The following is a 10,694-nucleotide window of genomic DNA, read 5'->3' on the forward strand; positions in this document are numbered from 1 at the left end:
TCTGGCCTCCTTGCTTTCCAGTTACTTGTGTGTATACATGCTCTCAACTGTAATGCACATCTTGGTGTAGATGTCTGGGAATTCTACCCGTCCAGCCCAGATTTATCCTTGTGTTCTTCCACAGTGCAATATGGTAAAAAGGCCATGGAACCTGGAATCAGAAATCCCTTCCCCCCCAAATGATAAGAAGAGAAATTAAGGAGTCACTGATTTCCCTAGGAACAGGGTAGGCCTCCAAAGGACTTCCACAGTGTCTCATGCCCCACCCTTCCCCAGGAGGCCCAACCTTGCAGGTATATAAACAGGTACTCCACCCGAGACTGGCCCTGGCTTCTTCCAAAATGGACAGGTCCCTCCTGCTGGTACTCCCTATCCTGTTGTGCTGCTTTACAGGTCAGTCCCTAGAGCTGATAGTTGGTGGGATGTGTCCAGCATCAGGAATGGTTTAGAGCTCCTGTCACAGAACCCTGCTCAGGTAGCAGAGGCACGGCAAGCTGCTGCTCAAATGCTGTGCTCCCAGCCAGTGTGCCACATCTCTGGGAACTTAAAGGCCTTCACTCTCCCCTTATGGGAGGAAATAGGCAGATTGGAGAGGAATTCACAGAGGCTATGAAGTGGGGTCTGGAGAATGAGATCTGAAGACAATGTGTGGTTTTTCCCCCACCCCACCCCCAACAGTACTATCTGGGTCACTTCTACACAGAGATGACACTGGTGAGTAAAATGATGATATGAGAGAAGGCTTGAGGAGGGGATATGGGAGGGGCAGGGTGGGTGAGTTTGGGTGGGGTTGGGGGGCCATGAACAACACAGAAATAGACCTTGAGTTTCAATAACCTCTCTCAGCAGACAGACTAGACTGGGAGCTGGTGTTAGGTTGACAAAGTAATATTGGTAGTAACTGATGAGGCTAAGAGGGAGTATCATAAAGGGCCAGGATAAGGGAAAGCTAGAGACGGGACATTGACTTTGCAGGACCTTCTTGGCCAAATTTGAAGTATAGCATCGTCATGAATTTCAGGTCCTTGTCCCCTTTGTAAGAGTCTAGGCACACATGGATAAGAATGCCACATAGGGCCTTCTTGTCTGTTGGGCGCTTGTAGGAATGGGCATATGAAGAGGAGAGAAGAGATATGAAGGTGCCTAGTAGGTGATTAGGTTTTGGAGGGGCAGACAGGGTCTGACGTAGCCCCATGTGACAGTGAAGGAGGGACCCTTAAGGGGAGATTGCAAAGAGCCTATGCAAGGCTGAATCTCAGACAAAATTAGGGATTTATTTTATTTCTCTTTGCCAGCACAGTCAATGAAATAATTGTTCAGGAAGACAGTTACTCTGGTGAGTGTGAAGAGACCTAATCTGATCACCTCTCTCTCAATGGTATTTCCCTCCTTCCCCTTCCACCTTTCCTTCCCCTTCTACCTTTCAGGCTAAAACTCTTAAGACCATAACTTCCAGTCACTCTTTTGACTTAGCCTATTTAAGTGGAGGCAGGTGTCATGCCTAATGGGGAAGACCCCTGGCTCCAAGCGGACTTCAAACCCTTTCATGGTCTTGACACCTCCTATTTCCCTTCTCCCTGGCCAAGGCATACAAATTGTTCAGTGCAGGATGTGCCACCTCCAGTTTCCAGGGGAAAAGTGTTCCCGAGGACGAGGCATATGCACTGCAACAACACAAGAAGCCTGCACCGTGGGGAGGATTTTCAGACGTAAGTTGTTGGTTGGGGAAAAAGGAAGGGGTGGAAGAAACAGACGGGACACTACAGCCACGGTGAAAGGGGGGCCTTAATTTATGACAGGCAGTCTCATACCTGGGATGGCTAATATTTCTCCCCACATCATATACATAATGAAAAAGAGATATAGATTGTCATTAGGGGGTGGATGTATGTAGCTAAGGAGATATTTTGAGAAACCTGAACAAAATAGAATGAATGAAGGTAGGGGAAAAGGCATGATCTAGCCCAAAGGGTAACAGTGAATCCTTGGGTTGGGGGGAGCTCTTGGTCTCTGTGTCTGCCTAGATTTCCTCATGGACAGTTCTAAACTATGGAAAAAGAGGGGCCAGTGTCAGAAGTAGACACTAGCTAAATGGCCATTGACCGGTAACACCAGACTTCGGGGTTTCTCTCTTTTCCCACCCTCTGTGCTAAAATGATCCCTCAGCATTTATAACTCTTGCTTAAGTGGAGGCAGGTGCTTAAACCAGTGTTAAGATTCTCAGTAGAAACATCTAGCTTTGGCAATCCATGGATTGATGCTCTCCTTACTACCCGAGTCCCAAATTTTTTTATACAGCTCTACCATTGCTTTTTCTTTTGGGAAGCCTCCAACTTGCAACATCTTTCTAGTTGTTTTTTTTTTTTTTTTTTTTTAATTGTTGGGGATTCGTTGAGGGTACAAAGAACCAGTTTTTTTCTTTTTTGTTGTTGTTTGTTGAGACAGTCTCACTATGTCACCCTTGGGAGAGTACTGTGGCATCAGAGCTCACAGCAACCTCCAACTCTTGGGCTTAAATGATTCTCTTGCCTCAGCCTCCCAAGTAGCTGGGCCTATGGGCACCTGCCACAACACCCAGCTATTTTTTGTTGCAGTTGTCATTGTTGTTTTAGCTTGCCCGGGCCAGGTTCGAACCTACCAGCCTTGGTGTATATGGCTGGCACTGTAACCACTGTACTACAGGTGCTCGGCTCAGGTTTGTTTTTCTTTTTTGGGGGGGGGGAGGTGTTTATTTTTTTAAGACAGAGTCTCACTTTGTTGCCCTCGGTAAAGTGCCATGGCCTCACAGCTCACAGCAACCTCAAACTACTGGGCTTAAGCGATTCTCTTGCTTCATCCTCCCAAGTAGCTGGGATTATAGGCACCCGCCACAACGCCCAGCTATTTTTAGAGATGGGGTCTCGCTCTGGGTCAGGCTGGTATTGAACTCATGAATTCAGGCAATCCACCCACCTCGGCCTCCCAGAATGCTAGGGATACAGGTGTGATCCACCACGCCTGGCCCCCATTTTTCCTGTTCTTCGCATATGAATAACAGAGTCTCAAACTATATAAGGTTATTTTTCTACACTGGTGTGATCTGGAGAGGTTTGTCTGCAGATTCCTCAGGAGCAGATTTGCTGATATCTGCCTCTCCTTCCTCCCACAGAGGATGGAACTCCCTGGTTAACCTTCATGGGCTGCCTAAAGAAGTGCGCTAATGTGAAAAACATAAACTGGGGTGTCTATTTGGTGAACTTCAACTGCTGCAGGGGCTATGACCTCTGTAATGAAATGCTTTAGAAGTTGCTGGTTCTTCTGTGGCTCCAATGTCTGGCTGGGATTGTTGTCTAAGACTCTTCACAATGACATCCTAAAAAAATCACTTCAGGGAGGATTGTGAACACATGGTTATACCTTCTGCATATGAAATAAAAATCCCTCTCCTTTTCTAAAGCCTCTGTCCTGCTCCTTAAAATAAATAAGTAAATAATTAAATAAATAATGAACTTTGAGAACAAGATCAAGGTCAATATATCCTGCAGGTTGCCATAAACCCTAGTGCTACCACTGTGTAACCAAGCTGTTCAGAAAAGGAGGAAAGGGATAATTCAATGTTACAAAATATCCCTTCATCTTTCTTTTGCTTCTTCATTTCCTTCTATAGAAGAATATTTTATTTTTTGTGTTTCTTTCTCTATGTATCATTCTTTGGATCCCACTCCAGTCAAAGCGTGTTAACGCTGACAGCACTATTTCTCTTCATGAAGAGAAATAGCTTAAGTCTCCTTGGATCATCTTCATTCATTCTGCTCCCAGGGTACATACAAGTGAATTTGCAACAGAGCCATGAAAAAAGAAAGATTTTCTACCTTCTAGATTGAGACTCTCTTTGAGGTTGGGAGTTACAGAGGGAATCTGAGATTCTAGAGGTAGTGTCTTCCCTGGCTTCCCTGGCCAACTCATGAGGAGGCATCGACAGACAGAAAGAAGCTGCAGGGTGCCTCCAAGGAGACGAGACCACCAGCTGCCTCACTATACTCCCATATCTGAGGCACAGCACAGAGGAAGCTGAGAGCTGCAGGATCTAAGGAGGCCATTTGGGTCTAGCCAATGGACATTTCCTCAGCAACTCCTGTGGACAGAAGTTCCACAACCAGGTGTCTCCCACCCCCACCTCCCTGCCACACACACTCAAGCCTTCCAGTGTAAAATTACAGCATCCTGGGGGAAGATAGGGATTGCAACAAGTCTGCTTACAAGAATTGAGGCTGTTTTTCTAACGAACTGGAAGAATGAAGCCTGAGAAACTCAATGGCTTCATAGGAACATTATTCTTTCCAATAGCTTCCGTGAGGTGTTGTGTATTACCCGAAGTCTGCTGACCCAATGTTGTTGTTCTTTAGCATCTGTGGCTCTGAGTTTATACTGTTCCCCACTGGCAGCATTTACAGTGAGGGTGTGAAAATCCTCATTGCTGGGTGGTATCACAGCTCCTGCAAAGTACCTCTAGGTTTTTGATTCTCTCGACTGTTCATTCACAAAGTATTCCAGTAGCCCAACTTCATTGTTTAAAACAAAAACTCTGTACTGCCACCTAGTGACAAACTTGGTGTATTTCATTAAACAACCATGAACATTTTCCACCTCACCACTGTGCAGATAGCCTTTTGTATCACCCCTACAGCTGCTGCTGCTGCTGCCGCTGCTCCTGTTGCTGGGGTCACTGTGGCCAGGCCCTCCAACTTTCCTTGGCTTTCTGAGAACTTCACCTTTGACATCTTAACTCCACAGTCCATTTGCCCTTCTTGGGCAAGAGAGAACAACTCTGTAGCTTTGTAGGTTGCTTTTTTGTGTGATTGTTGTAATTATAAGATTTGATTTGAATGTGATCTCAGTTGCTAAGCCAGATGGTGGTGGCTAGAGTGGAAACTGTCAAATGGTCCAAGAAAGGAGTATGCATTCCCACTGAAGTTAAGCATTTAAGAGGGCAGGTGTAAAGATGAGGACAGATACCCTTTAGAGATATATATCGCCTTCCTAGCAAAAGCAAGGAGGAAAAAAGTCATCTGGTAAAAGAGCTTTTGTTCTGCTCATTTGCTCAAGTTAGAAAATGGAACTGGGAAAATATCCCAAGGTAGGGTAAAGAAAAGGAAAATATTCCAGGACTAGAACAATTTTATGTAGACTGTAAGGACCCCTAACATGAAAGATTATCCTCAGTAAGGAGGAGTCAGTTTAGAACCACATACACTATCACTAAAAAATGCCAACACCTAATTTCATTTCCTAACATGACCTCAACTTGAGTTGAAGCTCCATTCTCAGACAAAATGCTTGGTCTTGTCAGCTTAAAATTTAGAGAGGGAATAAAGAAGCAAGAAAAGTTAAGGGGGAAACATTAACAAAATGTGATCTCACCTGGAGACTAGCTTTAGTTGGAATCCATGGAAAATCTCAGGAACACAAATTACACCACAGACAATCCTGTCATGCAAGGGACCAGCTGGTCCCTGGCTGAAGTCTATGCTCAAGTTGAGAGCTAAGCCTCTGGGCAAGGCAGCTCCTGTTTGTTAGAGAGCAAATATCCAGAGAACTGAATAAATGTGAGTTGTCATAAGCCAACAGTCAATGAAGCTGGGTACACTAATCAGCAGAAAGAATTTGGTGAGGCACCAAATTCACATCAAAATCACCCACTATGTAAAATCAAATTCAGTTTTCTGATGCTGAGAATGCCAGTGTTTGCTCTTGAAACATAATATAAAGATTTTTATAATTGGAGCTCTCCTCTTGCACAAGAAAGCCGAACTTTGACTTTGTTAAACACTAATTCAAAAATACTATTAATGTCTATTTTGAAACCCAAAGTTAGACAATGTTCTCTCTTTTTTTTTTTTCTAGACTGACTTTCACCATCCCCGTGATTCAGTGGATAAGACAGCTAATACTCACATACAACTAGAGCTCACAACTCAAGCTCAAAATACCCATGTTAGTTTGGCTTTTCCAATCTGCTTATCTGTTTAGAAAAAGTTGTCTTCATATATGTTTCCATCCTCACCCTGCAAAATCTGAGAGTTCCTCAGAAAGGATTACATTATTAGACAACACACAAAGATAGAAGACACCAAACTACTCAAGTAGAGTGTTAGTTGCTTCATTGTGAAAATTTTATATGTCATAATATAAGAGAAAAAGGGACTGGAACTTTAGTAAGCCTCATAAGGAGAGAAATGCAAAGGCTAGTCTGTATCCAAGGACACTTTACTATCTTTGCCTCAATGTGCCACTCCAACAGAGATGCCACTTGGTCTCTCTCTGCCTATTTGCTGCACTTAGTGTCTGTCTGCTTCTCGTTCACCACTGTCACCTTTCTGCCATTTCACACCTTCTGCTTACTCAGAGCTTTACTTGACATAGGGTATCCGTTACTTGAACACCACCTCATAGTATCTGTGTGCATTCTATTATCTTCCACCACCATTCCTCATTATCAGCTTCCTTTTCTCATTCCTATGAGAAGGAATGAACTAGCTTTCCTTCAGCAATGGCCTCATTCTCAATCCAATCATCTAGTTCAATTATGTGCCGAGGTTCCCTGGCCAGCTAAGGCCATGTTCAAATCAATTCTACCCACACCAAATTGCCTCTCAAATCTTATTTTCTACAAACTGAAATGCCCCTAAAATTTTTCTTGATGCCTTATCCTGATGTCTCTCTTTTTTCTGCTGCAAGATTCCCCCAAGAGCTGGTTCATGTGGCCCCCAAATTGGGAAGCTAGGGTCAGCTCTCAGAGGCAAAAAGACAGTACCAGAAAGTGTTGGGGCTTATTGGAAGAAAGTACCAACCTGAAAGAGTGCATGTGGATGAGGGTAGGGTAGAGTCACAGAATTCTTAGGACAAGTTTGGGATTATTTTGGCCCAAGCCTTCACATTTTCACATAGAAGATAATAAATGACTAAGGCTGAGCTTATTTATGTCAGCATCACCAAGAGAAACTAAAACCCCAGGCCAGATATAAGCAACAGAGACTTTCAAAGATTCTGCCTAGTGTCCCAGCAATGATGAGACTCACCCTCCACTGTATGTGTGACTGCTCCTCTTTTCACTGCTAGCTGGCTGGAAGATCAGGGCAAATGTAGGTTTAGAAAAACAGGAAAAGGGGTTTAGTGGCTAAAAAATGATTCAAAATCCAGGAGAGATGTAGAACTAGAGGCCATCTGGGAGGTTGCAGTAGTTACTGTGGTTACAACAGATGAGCTCTGTCCTCTTTTCAAAACCCAAGAAGTTGATGTCTTCACACTTGGTCATACAAGACAGTTTTGAATAATAGTACATACTCTTCCCTGTGGAGGTGAAAAAAGGAATACAACTACAATGACCTTGCTTCCTCCTGACCAATTCCTAGGAATAACCTGTCTTAAAATCCTTATTAACCTTTCTCCAAACCCAAATGAACTCCAAGGCTGAGTCTATTAATATTGCTTCCCAGAGGGTGGATTTTGTTCCCTAACAGACAACAGGCATCAGCCTCCCTTTGCCCATATCATCTTAAGGAAGAGCCCATCTTTACCACCCCTTCTACCCGACAATCCCATCCTCACCCATCCCATTCACCCACTCGCTCTGAGGACAAAAGACACTACTGCTTGTCAGAGAAGGTGGTGCTCATTTCTCTACCTCCCACATTACCTTTCATGGTGAGCACATAGATGTTCTCAACAGCACAGGACTGTCTATGCTTCAGGCGGCAGGATTTCATGACATCATAGCACAACCCAAGATGATATTTTCTACATTTATAACACATTGTTTCAGTCTCTGCTAGACACACACACACACACACACACACACACACACAAAATGCTTAGAAGATGTAGTCTGGAGAAGTTTTTCTGGGCCTGGGGGCTCTGCTACTCTCTCTTACTCTTATCTGATGGTCTATAACCTTTCCTGGGTCATGGATCCCCTTAATCATCTTGTGAATGATAACCTGTACAAACATAAATCAAATGCTGTGTATGATTTCAGGAGGTCGGGGTTCTTGGGAAATTTATCCATGGACTACCAGTAAAGAACCCCTCGTCCAGCCAGGCAGCAAAGAAGGGAATCTTAGTCTCTCTACTCCAAGAAATGGACTAGACAAATCTGGAAGACGATGGAACTCCTTGACTTCCATAGTAAGAATGGATCACAGGCCTCTCTGCAGATGGAAGGAAAGTTTGCTTCTAAATGTACAAATGACCTGTCTACCTAGGATTTCAGATAAGCCATGCTTATACCTTTTAGAGGGCCTTGATGATCACCTATGATGAGAAGGAAAGTCTTCCCTGTTATAATCTCACACACATCTGCAACAACTCCAAGAGCCAATTTTGGAAACCTCCCCTATCTCTTAACCAACCACCAGCTGCACCTCTACCTCCAGGACTTACCCCAGTATGGGTAAAGCAGAAAGACTGTGCCCAGCAGAAGCAGAGCAAACATGCTGGGACTTTGGTCATGTGCAGCTTCCTGGGGAAGCTGGTTGTCCTCCTCCTGTGCTCTGCCCTTGGGCTAGTCATTGAATCATATACTCATAAAAGATCAAAGACAGACAGTACCTCAATGTTCCCAGAGCCAAGCTACCATATCCAATTTCCTCATCGCATTCCAAAGAGGGTGCTCACTCTGATTTTTCATCAAGCATTTAATGAAAATAAAATTGTGACCTTCCTCCTACTTCAAGCTTGCTCCTACTTCAGTGCTACAGGTCTTAGCAAATCTGGGGGGTGTTCTTTACAACTCCCCATGTCCCATCCTCAAGGAGGAGTCTGACAGCAAGTCTTATCCATTATACCTACTAACTTCTCCCCACAAATTTATTATACTGTGGCCACTGCTGTTACCATAGTCTGATCCATCATCATCCTTGCCCAGACCAAGTAATAACCTTATTTTCAGGCTTCCCTGCTCCCTATTTTTCCCCTTTACAATAGTTTCTCCATAAAGCAGTCCGAGAACCCTTTCATAGGTCAGAGATGTCACACTCCTGCTCAAAACCTCTCAAAGAGTACTCATTATCTTTAAAAGAAAACCCACAGTTCATCGCAAAGCCTTCCTCATTTGAGCCACAGCCACCTCCCCTTTCCCAACACATTCCCCCTTTCCATTCTGATCTTTGCTCAGACGTCACCCCCTCAGACAGAGCAGCATTTCCTGATCGGTCTCTAGAAACAGCAACTTGTGTTCCCCACTCTTTTTCCTGCTTTATATTTTCACATTTTTATAGCAGTTCTGGGGGGCGTTCCCAGGTGAAAGATTCCTTTTTATATATAATTCAAAATAAAAAAACATTTTTAAAAAAGATGTGTTAGGCTATACTAAAAAATACCTTCTAAATGAGGGAAAAACAATAAAGTTTTCTCTTTCAAAATGTTTCAAGAAAAAAAGAAAATCTTTCTTTCTTTTTCCAAAAAAGGAAACTTCTCTTATTAGAACAGATACCTTAAGGTTTGTCTTCTTGAAAGACAAGGAACATCTGCAGACTTCCTATTCTCTATAAAAATATTTTTAATGTGATGATTTACAAACCCACTTCTGATAAAAGTTGATATCTTTAATGCCTGATGACACAATTTCTTTTAGAGTTGAGAAGTCTTTCCTAAAACCAGTAAGTGGCCATGACGTTCACTAAAGTAAACAAATTCCTTTTTCACTAAAGTAGCAAAACCTGATGATTACGAAGCATTGAAGGTGCTTCATCTGTGAAAAGAGAAGAGAAGCTTTTGTTTACAGTCAGTTGTGTCTGGTAGAACCACCGTTTTACCACTACCCCAAAATGTAGTTTCCCCAAAAAATCTCATAATGTAATACTTCATCTTTTGTGGCTGTCACAGCAAAAGCAAAACCAAAAGAAAGAATGGGAACTGGTTATGCTGAACGATGCCTCCCATTTCCAATGGTAAAGTGAAGGAGAATGGCAAACATGCCAGGTCCCCAATGACTACATAAAAATTTTAAGACAAATATCAAATATTCTATTTAAAAAGGAAAATGGATGATAGATTGCACCTTCATGGAAGTCCACAAACCAGCTTTGACTTAGTTTACTAAATTTTCCCCAATAACACAGAGCTTTTTTTTTTTTTCTTAGCAACCTGGTAAAGTCTATGAAGAGGTCCAAGAAAAAAGATTTTGTAAAATGGAAAAAGTACATTCAGAAATGTGTCAATTTTTTCCAATTGAGCTTTCTTATTAGGAAAAAAAAAATCCATATTTTGAGATGCATTTTCAGGACAGACAGAGGTAAGATGCTCTTTCATTTTGTCAGGCTTCATACTTTCATTGTCAAGAATGTTTTCATGGAGGCGGAGCAAGATGGCGGTTGAGTAACAGCTTCCTTGCATCTGGGCACCGTGGCCTTATTTATGGCTCCATAATCTCTGTAGAATTTACCTAGAGCAGTGCTTTTCAACATTTTTTGTCTCATAGCACATTTAAATTATGTTGATTAAAAAAAGAGTAATAAAAAGAATATACTTACTGTGCTTTGAACTTCTTTTGAAAATAGTTTAATTAGTGACCTTTATAAATTTTCATTGCACACCTAAGATCCTCTCATGGCACACCAGTGTGCCCTGAGGGACACCAGTTGAAAATCACTGATCTAGAGACATTAAATAATCTGGAGTTTAAAATTTGATCTCATTTTTTTTTCTATAGACTGAGC

The 10,694-nt window shown here is 42.7% G+C and overlaps 2 protein-coding genes and 1 pseudogene across 2 annotated transcripts; 1 reads left to right on the top strand and 2 right to left on the bottom strand.

The window, feature by feature from the left end:
- The first annotated feature begins 341 nt into the window (after positions 1 to 341).
- Positions 342 to 3,282, top strand: LOC128593229 (prostate and testis expressed protein 1-like). The gene is made up of 5 exons (XM_053601065.1): positions 342 to 393; positions 679 to 714; positions 1,301 to 1,336; positions 1,587 to 1,709; positions 3,149 to 3,282. Exons 1-5 carry the CDS (start codon positions 342 to 344, stop codon positions 3,280 to 3,282), a joined length of 381 nt encoding a protein of 126 aa, XP_053457040.1.
- Positions 3,283 to 4,258: 976 nt separating this feature from the next.
- On the bottom strand, positions 4,259 to 4,778 carry LOC128594809 (oxysterol-binding protein-related protein 11-like; annotated as a pseudogene).
- A 2,414-nt stretch (positions 4,779 to 7,192) lies between these two features.
- On the bottom strand, positions 7,193 to 8,470 carry LOC128593165 (prostate and testis expressed protein 2-like). The gene is made up of 4 exons (XM_053600950.1): positions 8,419 to 8,470; positions 8,266 to 8,289; positions 7,676 to 7,804; positions 7,193 to 7,329 (listed from the first exon to the last, which is right to left on the bottom strand). Exons 1-4 carry the CDS (start codon positions 8,468 to 8,470, stop codon positions 7,193 to 7,195), a joined length of 342 nt encoding a protein of 113 aa, XP_053456925.1.
- Positions 8,471 to 10,694: the final 2,224 nt, after the last annotated feature.

This window comes from Nycticebus coucang, chromosome 9 (genome assembly GCF_027406575.1).
Source record: "Nycticebus coucang isolate mNycCou1 chromosome 9, mNycCou1.pri, whole genome shotgun sequence".
Lineage (NCBI taxonomy): Eukaryota > Metazoa > Chordata > Mammalia > Primates > Lorisidae > Nycticebus > Nycticebus coucang.